We start from the raw sequence: 20,374 nt of genomic DNA, 5'->3' as shown, positions 1-20,374 counted from the left end.
AATCCAGGCTTTTCCATTAATTCACATTCCTACTGGGATGAAAAGGCTAAACAATAAGGACAACACGGTGGCATCTGAGGTTGTGAAACAACACACACTATAAATCAGGACAGACATAAGGCAACAAATCTGCACTTCGATTTCGCTAAAAGTAAAACGTGCCACTGCACCTTGATTGGGTCAATACCGTTGATGATGAAATAAGACAGAAGGGATCGCTTAAGGCAATGTGAGTAAATATTGGTTCAGTTGGATGGCTTCCCTAAATGTTACTCCAACTATATTACTTTAAACACAGTTCCAGTCAAGTTGAAGCAGGTCAGGGACACAGGCATCAAGATACAGTATATCAGCTCACAAGCATCTCTCTTAAACGTCCAGAATCCTCAAGATTGTGTGGTTATGATTTCGTTTATTTTCATGTCCTAAGCATGCCCAAAACAAAACATGACAAACTGCATTTGAAGAGAAATGTTCCTGGATTTACACATGAGATAGCAGCTAATGACCCATGATTGACACCGCTTGGAATAACCTGGCGTGTCATTGGTTTCCCCTCTATTTCACCTGTCACCACACAGACTTTCCATAGAGATTTTATAGAGAATTGTCTGAAACAATAAGCCGTGCAGCATTAGAGGTAATGTTCAACAGGGCACACTACAGAGCAGAGTATCTTAACTTGCAGTAATAAGAATTAGGTGGTTGCATATATTTGTCCTATTTTACAAATCCAAGTTGTGTTTTGTGAATGAATAAAGTGTTTTCCTCCACATCACACACTCCTGGAGGCATGTGGGAGAACAGGGTAAAGGTCACGGGATAAGCCATTGTTGATAGTGAGCCTGGAGTAATTAGGGATAACGGCCATGCTCAAGGGCAAATTGATATATCTTTTTTTATTTCGTTAGTTCATTGATTCGCTCTTGCAACCTATTTGTCACTGGTCCAACAGTGTTGACTAACAGGCTACCAGTTGCCCCATAGATGTGTTCAGAAGGAATGAGAATACTAGTAATTTTCAGAAACACCAACTGAATGCATGATTGTATTCCTCTTTTTATCACTGTTATTCTTGGAATGAGAAGAAAATAACATTACAAGAAGTGCAATGTACCCGTGGGTGTTTCTCCCTTCAGTTTAATCATTGTTATAATACAACTATCAACATCAAATGTTTTTCTTTAATTTTCCCCAAGTCCATTTCAACAATAGTTTGTTCCAAAATAAACACATATGTCCTTTATACAGTTTGTATGCCTCTCTGCATATTTGGAGCAGCTGTAAAATCGAGGCTGAGCAGCACAACAATCAAATCCATTGAAACACACAATATACAGTATGGATTCTTATGTACATAAACACATAGAACATGCCTAAAATGGATCTCCTTTGGAACTACCTAGTCCAGAGCCAGAGGGACTGTTTCTTAAAAAGCACAGACTACTGCTGCCTGGATGGAAAAAAAACACGAAGATCTTGAATTATCGCTCTTTCTGTGTGAAGTCAAGTATATCTTTTTTTGGTGACATGCAGTCTTCTGTTAGTCATTGGATATTCCTTCTGACAAGATGGGCATATGACATTTTAGCCTGGCACTGGTTTAATGCATATAGTAGGTTATACTGTTTGATGAAGTAGCTGGTCAAACTGCACGTTGGAACAGTATGTGCTCTTGACCTGGACAAAACATCTACTGTAGAATTGTGTTACTTATTTGATCCATGATACAGTGTGAAGTGTACTATTTTAAAAAGATAGGAAATGGGCGAAAGAGATTGAGAGAGAACTCAAAACTTAAAGTGAATCCTTTGCCATTTACAAAAATGTAAACTGGTTGTATGATCAACCATCTACCACAGTAAAAATAGACAGAATAAAGTAATTAGAACTACATAAAAAAACAAACTACCCCCTACTAAATTGCGTCCTCCCTCCATGGAGATACCGTCAATTATAATGGCTAGAGATGGTGGGGTCAGTGATTGATAGAAGCTGAGAGGTCAGGGCGGAGGCCCACGGTTAGTCCTCAAGGGCCCCCGTCAGAGTGTCCACGCCGCTGCTGTCTGTGTCAGAGGCCAGGGTGTGCTCTGTGGACATGGAGGAGAAGTCACTCATAGAGGATGACTGAGAAGCTGAGCCACTGCTGTTCCCTACGCCATCTAAAACACAGAGAGACAAAGAGGGAGCGAAACAGAGCGGAAGGCAGAGGGAGGGGAAAGCAAAGAGAAAGAGATGAAAAAGGGAGGAAATAGAGAGAGAATAAGAGCAAAGAGAGAAAGAAAGCAAAAAGGAGAGGAGAGAACGAGGGAAAACGAGAGGGGGAGAGAGAGACATGAGAGTCGATAGGAGTGTGATCTGCAGTGTCATGATCAAAACGTACAGGTAAGACCTCCCTGACCTCTCTTCAGAAAACATCACTAGGACACAAACATCTGTCTCAAAGACTGGGCTTAATGTGAGGCTCTTAGAAATTGGATTTTGGAGGTACTACACAGGGAAGGACGAAGATCCTCTCACCAGGGAACCCTATTAATTCAGTGTAAATGTCTTTTTTTTTAAGCCAAGAATAAGTAGTGAAGCCAGGGTGATACTTTCATGAGAGAAAATGCCAAGTAGAAGTGCAGAAGAAGTGCAGTATCTCTGGTCATTCACCTAGGCAGTCCTCTTTTGTCACTCCATTCTGGTTCCTTTCCTCCCAGTCCATCAATTCGTCATAGATAAGCTCTGGAAGAAATGAAAAGACATGTTCGCTAGATTGACATTAAAAAGAAGTGCATTTCCTGGGTTACAAGTAATCGATTCCTGTAGAGAGACTGCTGTGGGTTGATGAATTAAGGTTAGAAAGGTAGCTGCAGGATGGGCTTCAATCTGGTCCACTTCTTTTTCAGAACACCACTAAATCATTCTCACTTAAATCTATCAATGAAAAGCAGAACATTCGCCAACACAAATACACAGTTGTCATACCTTTCCACTGTTCAATGCTGTGTTCCCTCTCTTCCAGCTGTTTGTCGGATATCTGTGGTGGTGGCTGCAGATTTCATCACAGGAGACATAAGATCACAGTTTGAGTTTGACCTTTCTGATTGGAAGAGTCCGCGCAAACACGCCTGAGGAACTCACCGCGTCAGCCTCTCCTGGGTCATACCACACGTGGATGTATGGGTGTTTCAGGGCGTCCTCCACTGAGATGCGGCTCTCTGGGTCGATCACTAGCATCCTGGACAGCAGGTCCCGCGCTTGACCAGCTGCAGCGGGAACGAGGAGCGGGGGAAAATGCCAAGTCAACTTATTTCAGTATGAAGCATATCAGACAGGACGGTGCTCACCAATGGAATGTTTCACTGGACAGCCACAGAGAGAACGGGAGAGAGATCAAAAGAGCACGATGGTGGAATGAGAGAGAAAACCGAGAGCAAGATGGGGGGTTTGTAGAGATTGGCAGGTGGTATGTGTCTTACTCTTGACTTTATCCTGCTCTGTCTCTGCAGGGAAGGCCCAATCAGGGAAGAGTTCAGAGAAGCTGACCCCAGGGTACTGAGGCTTGTTCATCACATAGTTCCGCACGGTTTCCATCAGCCTGTTCATAAACTCCATGGGGGGCGTTCCCAGAACTTCAATAACCTTGTTCCATTGGTCGATGTCTGAGACGGAACTGGTTAAGGACAGATATATTTCTGGGGGGGGGTTAGTGAATCACCTACCTTTTTAATAATTCAGGGTCTTCTAGTAAATCATTTAAAATCAGAATGGGCAAAAGAGGTGACCTACATTGGCTGTAAAACATGTTCACCCCTTTGCACTTTTCCATATTTTATTGTGTTATAACATCGCTGGATTTAATCAGCAGTTTTTTGCCACAGATCAAAACAAAGTCCATAATGTAAAAGACAAAAATAAAATCTGCAATCATTTTCTAAATAATTACAAATATAAAACAGCAAACAACTGATTTCGTAAGTACTCAATCCCCTTTGCTATGACACAACTGTAAATCTCTCTAGAACAGGGCGTCCTAAAAAACGCCCTGAGTATCCAGGAAAGAAGCGCACTAGTCAGGGAGGCCACCTTGAGGCCAATGGCAACCCTAAAGGAACTCCAGTTTTCCACAGGTGAGCTGGGAGACACTGAACAACACCCTGGATGCTTCACAAAACTGACCTTAATAGAAGAGTGGCAGACTGAACATCAAATCTTAGCTTGAGCTTGCCAGAAGACATTTGGGAGACTATGGCCAATTGGAAGAACATTCTATGAAGAATGAAGTGTTAAGCATGATCGTTCAGGATCCTTATATGGGGATGCTTCTCAGCGGCAGAGACTGGGAGACTGGTCAGGTTTGAGGGAAGGATTAACAGAGTAAAATACAGAGGTCCTTGGAGTGGTTTTGATCCAAAGCACATAGTACCTCAGACTGGGGTGAATATTAATATTTCAGCATGACAGCAACACAAAGAACACTCAAGATAACACTGGAGTGGCTTAGGGACAAGTTAGTAAATGTTTTTTAGTGGCTTATTCAAAGCCCTGATCTTGATCCAATTCAGACTATGCAGAAAGAGATTACATTTGTTTGTTCACCAAAGGTCCTCATCCAACTTGACAGAGATTTAGCACTTTATCAAAAAAGGATGGGCACATATTGCTATGTCCAAATGTGCCTCTACCAAATATTACTAAAAGGATTGAATATTTATGCATCTGTTTTTTATTTGAAATGTATTGAATCAATTGTACCTAATAAACTGGCCACTTCTAATAATAGTGTCAAAAGTACTCATGCAATTAAAATTTGTTTTCATTAGCTTATATGGTTTTATCCGCACAGGTTGCAATGTATAAATATTATAGTACAACACTAAGTAGTTATGGCAAGTACATCAATTAAATATGAAAGATTTTAGCAAGCACACCTAATAACAGAAACAAACGCATAATACATAATTACCTCAAGTTGGGTATCAGGAGTTAAGGAAATGTGTTAATATTGACGCGCCAGACCCAGTTGGGGGAGGTGGCATTAGCCGATCCAAGGATTACAGTGCAAAGCCATTGATTTTTTGATGTTTTCATGCAGCTGGATACTAACTGAAATGCAAAGCTAATGTCTGTATGCTAAGGAAGTAGCTATTGTTGTTATTTCAACTGACAGTGGAAACAGAAGGACATCCTCCTAACCGTCCTTGCAACAGGGGGTAGATAGACTGGGTAACAAAGGATACGATCTGTGCCCTGGAATATAACGCTGCCCTTTACCATCTCTCCCATGATGCATCCCACTGACCAGATGTCCACTTGGAGGGAAACAAATGGAGGTTGAACACACATTGCACATATTGACCCTCACAACCACCTAGCAAGCCTTTACCGCTGGTACAACAGCAAAAAAAAAAAAAAGCCATAGCCCGTCAGCAGTGCAATTATATAATCAAGTAATTAACAAGCATTGTATCGCAGAAGGAGAAACTGTAAGGAAACAACAGTGAACATATCTTACCGTTCTCTTTGTACTTCATGCCAAGGATGACCTCTGGTGCTCTATAGTACCTAGTCACCACATAGGGGGTCATCATGAAGTTAGTGCAGGCCGTCCTGGCCAGCCCAAAGTCCAGGATCTTAAGAGTGCAGTCAGACTTCACCACTATGTTACTGGGCTTCAGGTCCTAGAAGAAATACAGACATCTGTGTGATGACAACGGTCACAACAACAGCAATGCCCGGTCGACAGCGAAGCCGCTGAGGGTGGCGAGAGTGACGGCGGTGTTGACGATGGTGATGATGATGGGAGGGAATCATGCGTGGAGCGTGCATGTGACACAGAGCACGTGTGGAATAACCCTTTAAAATCAGAATGTGGATGTCCTTAAAGTGCATGGGTTTACATGGCTTTTCTTAACCAAGCGACCTGGGCCCCAGCTCACACGCGTTCACAACCTCACACTGACCCTGTGGATGATCCCTGCGGAGTGTAGGTGTCTGATACCACAGAGGATCTGGTAGAGCAGGTAGGACATCCTCTCGTGGTCCAGGTCCATGTGGATCACCTGGCACAGGCTGGCATCCATCAGCTCCATCACCAGGTACCTGGCATACAGCCACAGGAGACTACTTAGAAAATAAACACAGAACTCCAAAAGTACGTGGACAGTGAATCGTTGTTTTTGTCGGACTCTGTATTCAAACATTTGGGGGTTTAAATTGATATAATGGTATGGAGTAAAAAGATCCTTGAGATCCTGAAGCCACCTTTGAGTTACATTTGGAGTCTGTTTGCCTTCAGTCTTTGGCATTTAAAAGGCATGCTCAACTGGAATTAGGTGGGTGATTGACGTGACCAGTCAGTCATAACACTTTTTGGCCCTTGGTAGCAGATTCAAGTGGATGATCTGCACTTTAAACCCATAGTCATAATATAATTGAAGTGCAAGTGGTGGAGAAACAGTGTCACTGTCCAAATACTGTGGTCCAGTCCTATTAAGTAGCCTTGTCCCATGTGCATGTGGAGGTCCTACCATGCAGGTCCAACTACCACGTCTTTTTCCACAGATAATTATTTGTGTTAAGGTATCCCTCTGTATTTGACCCTGGAGTAATTTTTCTGGTATTTTCTCTCTCTTCTGCAATAAGGCTGTGCACATATTTATGCATTGTATTGTTTTAAATTGTGTATGGTCTTTAAGGTAACTACTAATCCTGCTATTACATAGCATCCACCCACAAGCACCAGACACTCATTGTTACACAGAAGTGAGCAGCATTCTGCCCAGGAGATTGCCCTTGAGACTGCCCATGAGCCTGCCCAGGAGACTGCCCAGGAGATTGCCCTTGAGACTGCCCATGAGCCTGCCCAGGAGACTGCCCAGGAGATTGCCCTTGAGACTGCCCTTGAGACTGCCCATAAGCCTGCCCTTGAGCCTGCCCAGGAGACTGCCCTTGAGACTGCCCTTGAGACTGCCCATAAGCCTGCCCAGGAGACTGCCCAGGAGACTGCCCTTGAGACTGCCCTTGAGACTGCCCATAAGCCTGCCCAGGAGACTGCCCTTGAGACTGCCCTTGAGACTGCCCATAAGCCTGCCCAGGAGACTGCCCAGGAGACTGCCCATGAGACGGCCTATGAGACTGCCTACCATCCAGAAATGTGAAAGAATTTGACTGCAGCAGACTTACAGATCCTGGAACTCCTCCAGTGACTTCTGTGGTGTGAAAACATTCAGGAGTCTAATAATCTGAGGAGAAGAGGCATAAGAAATACTGAGATTTCTAAAAAATGTTTTCACAGACAAAGGAATGGGACATGTTAACAATCCACAAGCACGGATTGTTATTGGACATGGGAGTGTTTTATTTGAAATGTTATTTATATAGCAGACTCATTTGACCAGAGCTACGTACATTTTTGTGGTTGACACACTTGAGCAGCACCAACTCCCTGTAAGCCCGCTTGGCATGGGTCTGGTTCTGGAAGGGCCGGCTCAATTTCTTCACCGCCACAGGGATTCCCAGGACACTGTCCATGGCTGAGCTACACAGAGAGACAGAAAAGCAGAAGATTGTGAAGAGAGGCCATTTGATCTGTAAGCTGTTTCCCATGAATATAGGACATCACATCTTCTTCACTGAAGAATACGGTATTCCATATGTGCCATGGACATCAAAAATCTTGTCACCCTTATTGAAAATGCAGTTGTTGTTTATGTAAAGGTTGAGATCAAGACAAAGTGTGTCATTTTCACCTTTAATACAATCTAGTAACCAAAAATATTTGTGAAAAACAAATGGATTATTTTGGGGAGAAAATATGTTTGCCCATTATAATGGAGGTTATGCAGATTTAACCAGTAACATTACAGTAACAGTACAAAAGTCATTTGCTGTCACCTGACAATAATTTAAGTCAGGTGACAGCATTAATTTAAAAAAAGGCATCAGATGTATCACATGTTCAACAGCATGAAGACCATCATTACGTGGAGGTAAAATGGCACCACCAGGACATTGCAAAGTTCAGGACATCCCTCCAAAATTGATGACTGGGCAAGGAGATTATCAAGGAGGCCACCAGGAGGACAACGGTAACTTTAAAGGAGCTGCAGGAATTTCTGCAATCAAATGACACAGTTTCAAAATGTCACACGTTTTGATTTATATCAATGATCGTTTGTCGCCCAGATGAGTTTGTAGTTTACCTAACTCTTGCAGGGAGAGGTGAGGGGAGTGGTAATTAAAGGAAGGTATCTTGCGGCTTGTTGGCTCCACCCCCGAGCCTTATATGGACTTCCTCTTCCAACATAGAGAGGCTGGGATTAATTGGGTGATTAAAAAGGGAAGCAGGTGGTTTTGAAGGGAGAGAGGACAGAGAGGGGGAGAGAAGACGGAGTGGGACAGCGTGTGGAGAGTAGTGAAGAGAATAGTGACGAGAATAGTGACGAGAATAGTGAGCAGAATAGTGAGCTAAACTGTGTGACTAAGTGGTGTGACCTGGACTGGCTGACTAGCCCCCTGTGTACCGAACTGTTTTGGATGAGGACCTGTTTGTGGATTTCCTGTGGACTACCGGTGGATAGAAGACGACAAGAACGGATTGTGGACCGTGAAGCAGTGGCAAAATCACCCCCCCCCCCTCCTTTTCGCTGTGAATTATCCCTAATAAACTTTCCAACTGGGTTCAACTGTACTCCTAGTGCCGGCTGGTGTTATTGAACTGGTGACGTGGAAGCCCACACCCCTGGGCTTGCCACACCACTTTATCACTAAGTACAGCCATTGTGCATCTTCTCCACAGGTCTGAACTGTGGGTTAGGGTGATGAGACTCACAAAAAAAGAACATTCAAGCCTGTATACATTTAGCAAAAATACATTTTATATTCGATCTCCTAAAACCATGTGGGAAAATATGTCAGGGGCTGATGAAGCCAAAATGTACCTTTTTGGCCTGAATCAGTGCAGAGCCCATTGAAGGAAATCCTTATTGTCAGTCTAAAAGCAAGAATATTTCGAAGGATTTGAAATTACAGTGTGGCAGTGGTGCTCACTCACCAGACGATGCCCTGGGCACCAGACCCAATGGCGCGGAGCTGCTGGTAGCGGGTCAGTACAGTGAAGGTGGAGTCACCCACCTGCACGCTGTGGAAGAGACCCTCCCCCTCACTCATGGCTCCTGCCTCCTGGGCTGCCACTAATGGGAAAAGACCTGGGGGGAGAAAACACAAAGTATCACATTATGTTTTAGTGCTATCTAGTTGGTTATTAACTTCAGGGTCCGAGGGGATTTCGGGCCGGATTTCACTACATGGACAGTCCACGGGTCCTAGATTAATTTCTGTAACAGATATCATGGTGTATTGTATATCATGTTATTCACCATACCCTCAGCCACAATAATAACACATAAAAACAGAATTCGGGGTCACCGTTTAGAAAACTAATCTGTTTGAAAGGCAAAAAAAACATTTCTGCCATTCAGGATGATGATGTACAAATTTCATACAAACATTTACGAAGAATAGTTTAAATGGAATTCCCTGATAGTTCCATGACTTTACTGTCATATTACATTGCATTGGGTTGAAATTAATAAATAAAACAAATAATACAAGGTCAGAAATACAGGCACCCAAAACAAATGTGGTTCTTCTACCTAGAATTAAAACAGTAAAAATAAATTAGTAAGAAGATAAATCAATTCTGTTTGCGTATAATGACGCCAAATAAATCAGCAGTGTATCAAATTCTTGTTCTCCCCGCTCCCCACTGTACACATATACAGTGGGGAGAACAAGTATTTGATACACTGCTGATTTTGCAGGTTTCCCACTTACAAAGCATGTAGAAGTCTGTAATTTTATCATAGGTACTCTTCAACTGTGAGTGACGGAATCTAAAACAAAAATCCAGAAAATCACATTGTATGATTTTTCTGTTAAATTCTAACACAGGCACACCTCATTTTACTTAATGAGGTACTGATCAGGTGATTACCTAAACCAAATCTAATTTAACGAGGAAAATAATAAAAACCACTGCTGTGGTCATCACTATCCTCTTGCAATAGGACCAGCTGGATAGCAAAAACTGTGCAAATTGTACGTCAAAGGCAATTTGAATAAAAAATAACTATTCAGCATGACAAAAGAGTTGAAAAGAACCGTCGTCTCTGAAAATTTTAAAGATGGCGGTTCATAAGAACAAGGTTAAGCAACAGACATTGGGGACAACAAAGCTACAGACTGGCAGAGGAAGAAACGACCGTCAACTCATTCGAATGTCACTAAACAACCCTATGATGACATCAGTGACCTACAAACAGCAGCTGGGGTGACAACGGTTCGAAACAGGCTCCTAGGAGCAGGGCTGAAGTTGCAAATCTAGAAAAAAGACGTTCATCAATGAGAAACAAAGAAGAGCCAGGCTGAAGTTTTCAAAAGACCGTAAGGATTGGACCGTAGAGGAAGGGAGTAAGGTCATTTTCTCTGACCAGTCACATTTTCAGCTTTGCCCAACACCTGGTCATCTAAGGGTTAGACGGAGACCTGGAGAGGCCTACAAGCCACAGTGTCTCGCACCCACTATGAAATTTGGTGGAGGATCGGTGATCTGGGGATGCTTCAGCAAGGCTGGAATCGGGCAGATTTGTCTTTGTGAAGGATGCATGAATCAAGCCAAGTACAATGTTATCCTGGAAGAACACCTGTTTTCTTTTGCTCTGACAATGTTCACCAACTCTGAAAATTGTTTTTTCCAGCAGGACAATGATCCATGCCACACAGCCAGGTCAATCAAGGTGTGGATGGGGAACTACCAGATCAAGACCCTGTCATGGCCAGCCCAATCTCCAGACCTGAACTCCATTGAAAACCTCTGGAACTTGATCAAGAGGAAGAGGGTCACAAGCCATCAAACAAAGCCAAGCTACTTGAATTTTTGTGCCAGGAGTGGCATAAAGTTACCCAACAGCAATGAGACAGATTGGTGTCAATGAAAGCTGAAAGCTGTGATAGAAAATCAGGGTTATTCCACCAAATATTGATTTCTGAACTCTTCCTAAGTTAAAATGTTAGTATTTTGTTGTTGAAAAATGAATATGAATTTGTTTTCTTTGCCTTATTTGAGGTCTTCAAACAATGCATCTTTTTTGGTTATTTTGATCAGTTGTTTTCTACAAATAAATATTCTAAATGACAATCTTTTTGGGGGAATTTTGGAGTAATGTTGTCAGTAGTTTATAGAATAAAACAAAACTGTTCATTTTACTCAAACACATAGCTATGAATAGTAAAACCAGAAAAACTGATAATTTTGCATTGGTCTTTTCCAGAGCTGTATATTGGTTATGTTGTGTCACTGTTCAGCACAGATTATTGTTTCCTGTTGTGTATACGTGAGGTACTGTTTTTTGATCTGACCTAAGAATACAAGAGAATAACTTATCGAGAATAACTGTTAACGTTGTTTTTGTTTTTCTTCCCCTTTTGCCTAATCTTTACGCACATAATGCACTCGCACCGTCACAGACTGATACGTTTCCCGCCTTTCTTCATGATGTTTATAACAGAAAATAACCTTCTGGTACATTTTGTCTATGAAAATCAGTTTATTTTCAATTAATGCAGTTGAAAAGAAAGGTTTTGAGTGTGGAACAGAAGAATTCAATTAGCAGTGGTCTCTTAAATGTAACCCTTCTGTTCTTCACTCAAAACTATCCTTTTTAACTAAATTATTTCTGTATATATAAATATATATATATATATATATATATATATATATATATATATATATATATATATATATATATATATATATATATATATATAGGAGTGGAATTGGATAATACAATATCCAATTCATGATTAAAGGCTTAATCGCAACAACTCCCAGTTGACTACCGATGTAGAGAGTTGTCTTCCAAAGCACATTCAATTCGGGTTTACCACCTGCAGTCGTCTAGTGGACTGTATGTGTGGGGAATGCTTCACCGTTCTGATGGCGTTTGGACTGGATTTGCAGGCAGGATAGTTACCCACTAGGTAGGCTCCTAACGCTACGCTTTTACCTAGTGCTTAAGTCTCCTTAAATAATTATTTGATAATAATATAGAAAATTAAATATCCAACCGAAAAGGCTTGAGGAGTCATACCCAAATATAACTTAAATAGAACTTGCAAACAATTTGGGATAGCCAATGTCAAAATAATTAACCGATAAAAATAACCAATAACCAAATCTGCTTATTCAATATTTATTGACAAAGGTTCAAACTAAATATGCCTACTCATTAAACCACGAATTGTAAAACAAAAAATTTTAAGAAAAGAATAAGCCATCACCACAAAGGAATAAAGAAAAAGCATGAAAGGGAAATTCATCAATAGATAGAAAGCTTTACAGAACAACAGAACTTCTAAAGACACTTCATACAATATATTGCGTTATAAAATGCCAACATGAACGGAAATCAACGCTGGAATTCCGTATCGCTAAAATGGACCTCGTATCTGAGTCTACTCATCCGATGCAAGTAGGTAGCTTGATGATATAACTCAGTGCACATTCCGCTATAACGGAGCTCCCCCCGTGGACCTTAAAGGACCATGCTGCACTATTTATAGACAGGTACTACTCCCAATTTTGAGCGGCCTTTAAAATGTGGGATTCCAGTTTGACAATGATAAAAACCAAGTACATAAATACACTGAACTTTACACCTCTACGTTGGTCGCTCATCCTGCAGACCTGACTGGGAAAAATAAGTCAACGCATCTGTGGTCTACACTGAAAAAACAAATGTGTTCTGTATATCACTTATAATAATACATATTAAGACATGTATTTTTCTGTTAATAGTAGCTATGTTAACTTACCACTAATAATATGAACCCACACATCTCCAAGCTATATTGGTTATTTTTAATCTTCATTTCTAATTTGTCATTTTAAAGAGGGTCGCATGGAATAAAAACACTTTGAAAACCAATGGGTTAGTCCATCACTCAACAATATTATACTGAAATTGCATTTCCATGTTCTCAATTGAGAACAGATTTTTTTTTAAAATCTTACGCAAAGATTTTGATCCCCATCTGCTTGCATGACGCCACTTGCATGTCCCCACTCGTCTGACAGGTGTGACATGCGCGGGTTCTTCAACATGCTGAATTTGGTAATCATCTATAAGCGCATTTTCACGCGGGGAAAATTGGTCGCTGTAGCCTATGCAGACCTGAAAAATAGCCCTGAAATATAGCCACTCTCCAGTGTGCGTCGTTTTACTGGTTAAACAAAATTGTTAATTTGCCTTCTTAGTTTTAACTTCTCATGTATATTTTTTTAACAAGGCACCTTTTGTTGTCTATCGGCATTTGTCAGCATCATAACAGACACTACAACAGTTATGCAATCGCGGCTGAATCCTGGAATGCCAGACGCTGCAGTGAGTCAGGGGAAAGATATTTTTTCTTTCTGGTTGATTGCCGCTCATGTTTTTTATTGGTTCGTTATTATTTAATATGTATCTTAAATCGAATGACTAAACAGTTTTCAATTTCGACTAGCCGAGATATCATTTGACTCAAACACTTTTTTTTGTCAGGAACAGACATAGATCCAATTCCGCTCTGGTGCTTATCATGCTGCTTTCTCCAACAGGAAGTCTGTTTTGGAATTCCCATGCACTGGAAGGAACTCGCACCAAAAGTGCTGCTAAAGCGCGACAAGCCAACAATATTATACTAAAACCTAACCAAACAAGGACTGGGCCAGCAAATCTGTGAAGTGAATTCGAAACTTGATCTTGCAATATATTTAAAAGTTTGAGTGTCATTGGACATACCTTCTTATCTGGGAGCTCTGTGATACCTTTATAGACAAATGCAATGACGTTCTACTTCAATATAATCTGTTTCTTTCTTCATACCACTCTCCTAAAACATATTTTGCAGACATTTCAACTTTCCCTGACTTTATTGTGTTCTCTAACGCTGTTGCATGTAAAAGTGCTGCAGGTAGATCCAAAGACTTGAAGCCTATACTTCTTGCATCCACAACATTTCTTAACCTCTATTGCACGAAAGGTTATGCTAACGCTTGGTGAGTTTCAGCTTCAGGTCAGGAGTCATATCTACTCTAGTTGCTTCCCTACACACAGAAACACACACACAACAAGACAAACACACACAATACTGTTTCAGCTCCCGGCTTCACCCACCAACCTAAAGCTCATGGGACTCATCTGAGCACTGCTGGATGAGACAGAGGAACCTTGGGCGATATGACTCCATCTTGTTTTCTCCCTCTGCATGAGAATGCAGACCAGCTCTTTGTGTTTGAGTGGCATACAGGACCAGATCTAAATCAAAGTTATAAAACTGTACTGTTTTGGCTGAAAAAAACAAGTAAAAATATAGAAACATCAGCACAATTCAACTCCCATGGAACATTTCTTTGCTTCTTTCTTGTTGTGACCGTTATTCTAACCAATGTGCAGACCAATTAAGTGACATACTAAATATAAAGTGGCATTAGAAAGTATTCAGACCCCTTCAATTTCTTACATAAAAAAAAAGATTATTATTTTTGCCATCAGTCTACACACAATATCCCATAATAATCAAGTGAAAACATTCTTTAAGACTAATTATTGGAGAAAAAAACCTCCTAAAATCTCATGTATATCCCTATCCTGACTAGTCTCCCTGAGAATCTTCAAAATAGGATGATCCTCCCACCACCATGCTTCAACATAGGATGATCCTCCCACCACCATGCTTCAACATAGGATGATCCTCCCACCACCATGCTTAAACATAGGATGATCCTCCCACCAATATGCTTCAACATAGGATGATCCTCCCGCCAATATGCTTCAACATAGGATGATCCTCCCACCACCATGCTTCAACATAGGATGATCCTCCCACCACCATGCTTCAACATAGGATGATCCTCCCACCAATATGCTTCAACATAGGATGATCCTCCCACCACCATGCTTCAACATAGGATGATCCTCCCACCACCATGCTTCAACATAGGATGATCCTCCCACCACCATGCTTCAACATAGGATGATCCTCCCACCACCATGCTTCAACATAGGATGATCCTCCCACCACCATGCTTCAACATAGGGTTGGTATTTGCAAGGTGATAAGCAAAAACGTAGTGCTTGTTCGATTGTGGTCTCATCAGACCTGAGAATATTCCTCATACTCTCAGTCCTTAAGGCAGTATGTCACATGCCTTTAACTCAGGAGTGGCTTCTATCTAGGTTCTCCCATCTGGGTTCTTAGTCACCTCCCTTACTTAGATGCGTTTTGCCGGTTACTTAGTCCGGCCAGACGTATTACTTTATGAAGAGTCAAAGTTGTTCCATACTGCTTTTATTTCATAACAATGGAGCCCGCTCCTGGAAACATTCAATGCTTTAGCAATTCATTTATAACCTTACCAATAGTTCTAGAAACATCTCAAGTATGATCATCTGAGCTCAATGTGGAGTGACATACCTAAGGGTCTGAATAATAATGTGCATGAGATATACCATTTTTTCATTTTAAAGAAATTGGTGCAAATTTCTAAAAATGTGTTTTCACTTCGTCATTATGGAGTGAGTATTTTGGAGATTTATGGGGAAAAAAAAGTTAATCAATTGTAAATTTAGGTCTAAAACACAAAAAATGTGAAAGAGGCGACTGCAAGATGCTGGCCTTCTAAGCAGGGTTCTTCCTCTGTCAAGCGCCTGTGTTCAATAGCACATCTGAATCTTTACTTTTTATTGGCCAGTCTGAGATATGGCTTTTTTGCCTAGAAGGCCAGCATCCCAGAGTCGCCTCTTTACTGTTTACATTGAGGCTGGTGTTTATGGGTACTATTTAATGAAGCTGCCATTTGAGGACCTGTGAGACCTGTGTTTCTCAAACTAGACCCTTTAATGTATTTGTTCTCTTGGTCATTTGTGCATTGGGGCCTTCCACTCCTCTTTCTATTCTGATTTGAGCAAGTTTGCACTGTTCTGTGAAGGGAGTACTAAATATCATTGTACGAGATCTTCAGTCTCTTGGCAATTTCTCGCATGGAATAGCCTTAATTTGAGGAGTTTCAGAAGAAACTTATTTGTTTCTGGACATTTTAAGCCTGTAATCAAACCCACTGATGTTGAAGATACTGAACTAGTCTAAAGAAGGACAGTTTTATTGCTTCTTTAATTAGCACAAAAGTTTTAAAATGATAAAAAACACAACATGCCACTGGAAAACAAGGACATTTGAAAACAAGGGCATTTCTTAGTGACCCCAAACCTTTGAACGGTAGCGTATATGTATATATAGACAGACGTGTTACAAATTCAAGGAAAAACCAGAAAAAATGAATGGAGGAAGATAAGGAATGCAACTGCTTCCATACAGATGTACTGCTTGATACAATTAAGCAATTAACATCCTATCATGCACTGTGACATGTATACAAATGCTAAGCCGGCCCAGTTGACCTCAGTTTTGGTTCAAGATTACAAGAGGAAAGGATCTAAGTGACTTTGAAAGAGGGTTCATTATTGTCTCTCTTCCAGGAGAAGACAAGGCCCCCATCCACAGGGCACAAGGGGTCACTGTATGGTTTGATGAGCATGAAAATGATGTGAATCGGCCTTCACAGTCACCAGATCACAAAATGAACACCCATGGAAGCTTTTACTTCGACGCGTTAGAAATGGCTCCCCACGACCATCATCTGAACACCAAATGAGAGAATCTATGCCAAGATGCATTGAAGCTGTGCTTGGGGTTCATGTTGGCCCAACTCCTTAGTAGAAACACTTTACGTTGTCTTGTCAACTGTCTGTATATGTACAGTGATGAGCATCATTGCCATGAAGGGGTGTACCTGGTCTACAGTGATGCATAGGTAGGTGGCACATGTCAAATTGACGTCCACATGAATGCCCGGACCCAGGGTTTTCCAGCAGAACATTGCCTGGAGCATCACACTCCCTCCACTGGCATGTCGTCTTCCCACAGTGCATCCTTGTGCCATCACTTCCCAGGTGAACTGCACACACGTACACAGGCGTCCATGAGATGTAAAAGAAAACAGGACTCATTGGACCAGGCAACCTTCTTCCACTACTCCAAGGTCCAGTTCTGACACTCCTGTGCCAATTTTAGATGATTTGGCGGTGGACGGGTCATCATGGGCACTCTGACCGGCCTGTGACTACACAGCCCCATACACAGGAGGGTGTGATGCACTGTGTGTTGTGACACATTCCTGTGACTATCATTACCATTTTCTGTGACTTGTGCCACAGTGGACCGTCTGTCGGTTCGGACCAGACAGGATAGCTTTCGTTGCCCTCGCGCATCGATGAGCCTTGTGCCCAAAACAGCCTGTTGATTTGTGGTTTGTCCCTCTTCGGATCTCTGTCGGTAGGTACAACTGCTGACTGGGAGCATCCCACAAGCCTTGCCATTTCAGAGATGCTCTGACCCAGTCGTCTGGCCATAACAATTTGGCCCTTGTCAAAGCCACTCAGGTCTTTACTCCTGCATCCAACACGTTGATTACAAGAACTGATTGTTTGCTTACCATCTAATTTACCCAGATCTCGACATGTGCTCTTGTTAGGAGATGATCAACGTTATTTGCTTCACCTGTGAGTGGTCATAATTTTTTGGCTCATCGGTGTATAAAAATACATCCTACATACACATTTTCTGGGTGTAGACAGGTTTAAGTTTGAAATGTGTACTCTCTTTATGTCATTCACTTATATTCACTCTATTTTTGCAGATATTTGAGGCAGATATCTGCACTTTGCAGTTATCATCACCGTAGTCCGTAAGCTGTTGTTTACAGTGTAAAAACAAAATATTTTTTTTTAATTTGATGTTGTACCTGTTTGTAAAGTTGCACCATTCTTTGCTTGCTGAAATACATAAGTTCCTAATACACTTTCATGAAATATAACCGCATTCATGTCATCCTCTCTCCTCCCCTCTAGGTTGCTCATCTGGTGATTGAGTATTGAAGTAGTATGAGGTGTGAGGACACGAAGATATCGGGAAAATGTCATTGAGCGACATAGAAACAAGGAAATGGTTGTGGTTACATTTCATTTGAGTACTAAAAAATGGATCCCCCTTGACTCCCGATGTTGTCTGGAGTCAAGGGACGTTGGCTGATGTCTGGAGAATGTTGTAGCAAGTTAATAGACAGGCTGTGAGGGAACTAGAAAGCCTAATGCTCCCTCAGCAATGACCAGCTGCCAGCTCCAGCCAACTGGTTCTTCCCACGGGTCAGATATGACCTCACTGTCTCCCACAGTTAAATCATATTATCTGCCGGTCAGAACTGATTCTAGTACATGTGTTGTTGACGATGAGCTAAACAATTGTAGCTACTTAGTAGTCTGGCTTTTCTGTAATGCTCATTGCATTGAGGTTGGATGTCACGTTTTGTCTCCTATGTTGGATAATACACTATTTTAATTATATGATGGCTGATGCATGATTTGCACAAAACATGTATACAGAAAAACACTTAAGACCACACCAGTGGAATAGCCTATTCAATAAGCCTTTGTTAATGGAACTTATGGGCCCGATTAATGTTTTATTTTATTTAGAATGGCATTCCATTTCAAGAATGGTGTTTGGGGAATAAAACCTATTCAAGTGTTGCCAAACAACACAATCAATAGCATACCTCAGGCACATTCCGATATTTTTACCTGGACGCATAGTGTACAGCCCGATTCGAGTCCAGTGAATGACTCAGTCTGCGCCGACATCATGACACGACAGCCAGCTACAGAGGCCAAGAATATTCCGATGTGAGCTAAACGCACAGCCAGTGTAAAGTTAGACTAACATGTTTTGTCCTATTCCCAGTAACACAAACAGTAAACGATATAAGCACATTCAATTCACTTCCTGTTTTTTTCCTTTAAGATAGAAAACCTAAAGGGACAGTAAATGAACCGGTCACAGCAGACAGTTCGCCCAAGAACAGTCTGGATAAATTAAGCTATACAGCGATAGCATACCTTTTGCCTTCGGTTTTGCCGGATCACTCCCATGCGTACACCGCCACAAGCGGAAATGCAGCTACCAGATGTGTCCAGATGAAGAAGCGTTCCCTATGATATGTTGAGTAAAATCGGCGACTTTATGATTACGTTTCCTTGTAGTTCGGCTGAAAATGTTGCGGTTCTGTCGGTAGCATGACTGGTTGGGGCGGAGGGTGCTGGCCGGGACCAAAATTCCACACACAAGTGCAACGACTTGCCACGAGCGAGCGTGCATGACGTAATTGCGTAGCTGTTTTTCCAGCACAAGTTGATACAAAAACATGGATCTCCAGTAGTACATGTTGTAACCACACATTTGTTACATTGTAACGAGGCTTATCTACATGCCCAAGCGCGTAAGACTTAAAGTTGCTTACAAACGAAAATACTGACAAAAAGATTGGGAATCATTTTGTTTATTTTTGTCTATAAATATTGTCATATTATTCATGGATATATAGATATCAATTTCCAGTAAAGTAATGAAATTCAAGTGAACATTGGTCTTCATTCACAGCTTGCCGGATCAGATGTGGAAATGATCACTCACACATTCGCAGAGTACGGAGTACACATTAAATTGATACAAATAAAATAATGCAGGTGGCAGCCATAATAATAATAAAAAATGTCTACAAATGTACTTCCACATATGGAATGTCCTATTCTTCTTATGAATATCACGTACAGAATATCACTTTATTTACATTTTTTACATAATAACATTATATAAAGCTACTCTGCTGGTTGGTGGCATGTTTTGGTTTGACCCACAGGAGCAGAAAGGTGAATGATGATGGGAGTACATTTCTTTGCAAGTGATAAGACAAGATGTCCCTAAACACTTCAAAACGAACTGTGATAATGACATAATGATAAACCCTAGATTAGTCCTGATTATATTGATGGGCGAGAAGTTACAACTCGCTAACCTCACTATTACTGATAACAGGGCAGGTTGTCATTATTTATGGGGTATGTTCTTTGTGCCTTTTTCATTTTAATAATCCCTTTCACAATAGATTTTCCCTAGTCATTCTAGCATACATGAATTGTTCAGGAAAATATATGACTCTTACACAATGAAAGTGTCCCCAAAATGACACAAGACAAAATTCACCATTTAGTTACGGACAAACTATAAGGAAAAACAACCAAAAGGAAGCAAATATTTACCCAACAAGTTTAGAATACTAGCATGGCAAAGTAATAGCATGCAGAAATATGTAATAAATTCGAAACTTTGACCTCGTTTTAATACATTTGCATGACTTCATCAAGAGGGTACTAGATACACAGTCATTTCATTT

The 20,374-nt window shown here is 41.2% G+C and overlaps 1 protein-coding gene across 2 annotated transcripts; it reads right to left on the bottom strand.

Moving 5' to 3' along the window:
- Positions 1-1,046: 1,046 nt before the first annotated feature.
- On the bottom strand, positions 1,047-19,303 carry LOC105024911 (mitogen-activated protein kinase 9-like). 2 transcript variants are annotated; one of them, XM_010895202.5, is made up of 12 exons: positions 19,041-19,303; positions 9,041-9,194; positions 7,396-7,525; positions 7,171-7,229; positions 5,949-6,087; positions 5,501-5,666; positions 5,226-5,297; positions 3,465-3,647; positions 3,127-3,251; positions 2,971-3,034; positions 2,656-2,727; positions 1,047-2,090 (listed from the first exon to the last, which is right to left on the bottom strand). In XM_010895202.5, exons 2-12 carry the CDS (start codon positions 9,154-9,156, stop codon positions 2,023-2,025), a joined length of 1,194 nt encoding a protein of 397 aa, XP_010893504.1. In that variant the 5' UTR covers positions 9,157-9,194; positions 19,041-19,303; the 3' UTR covers positions 1,047-2,022. The 2 variants fall into 2 exon arrangements, with proteins under 2 accessions (XP_010893504.1, XP_010893503.1); XM_010895201.5 differs by having other exon boundaries at positions 1,047-2,162; positions 19,041-19,301.
- Between the last annotated feature and the right edge of the window lie 1,071 nt (positions 19,304-20,374).

This window comes from Esox lucius, chromosome 7 (genome assembly GCF_011004845.1).
Source record: "Esox lucius isolate fEsoLuc1 chromosome 7, fEsoLuc1.pri, whole genome shotgun sequence".
In the NCBI taxonomy this organism is placed as follows: Eukaryota; Metazoa; Chordata; class Actinopteri; order Esociformes; family Esocidae; genus Esox; species Esox lucius.
The sequence above is the reverse complement of the archived record's forward strand: the minus strand, read 5'-3'. Positions and strand labels throughout refer to the sequence as shown.

What these genes read in the sequence shown, in the direction of transcription:
- LOC105024911 (XM_010895201.5), bottom strand. Translation starts at nt 9,156, where the DNA reads ATGAGTGAGGGGGAGGGTCTCTTCCACAGCGTGCAGGTGGGTGACTCC. An exon ending in CATGAAGTACAAAGAGAACG is followed by an intron (nt 5,298 to 5,500) that starts GTAAGATATGTT and finishes TTTCCCTCCAAG; the next exon opens with TGGACATCTGGTCAGTGGGA. An exon ending in TATATTCCAGGGCACAGATC is followed by an intron (nt 3,648 to 5,225) that starts GTATCCTTTGTT and finishes GTTCCGTCTCAG; the next exon opens with ACATCGACCAATGGAACAAG.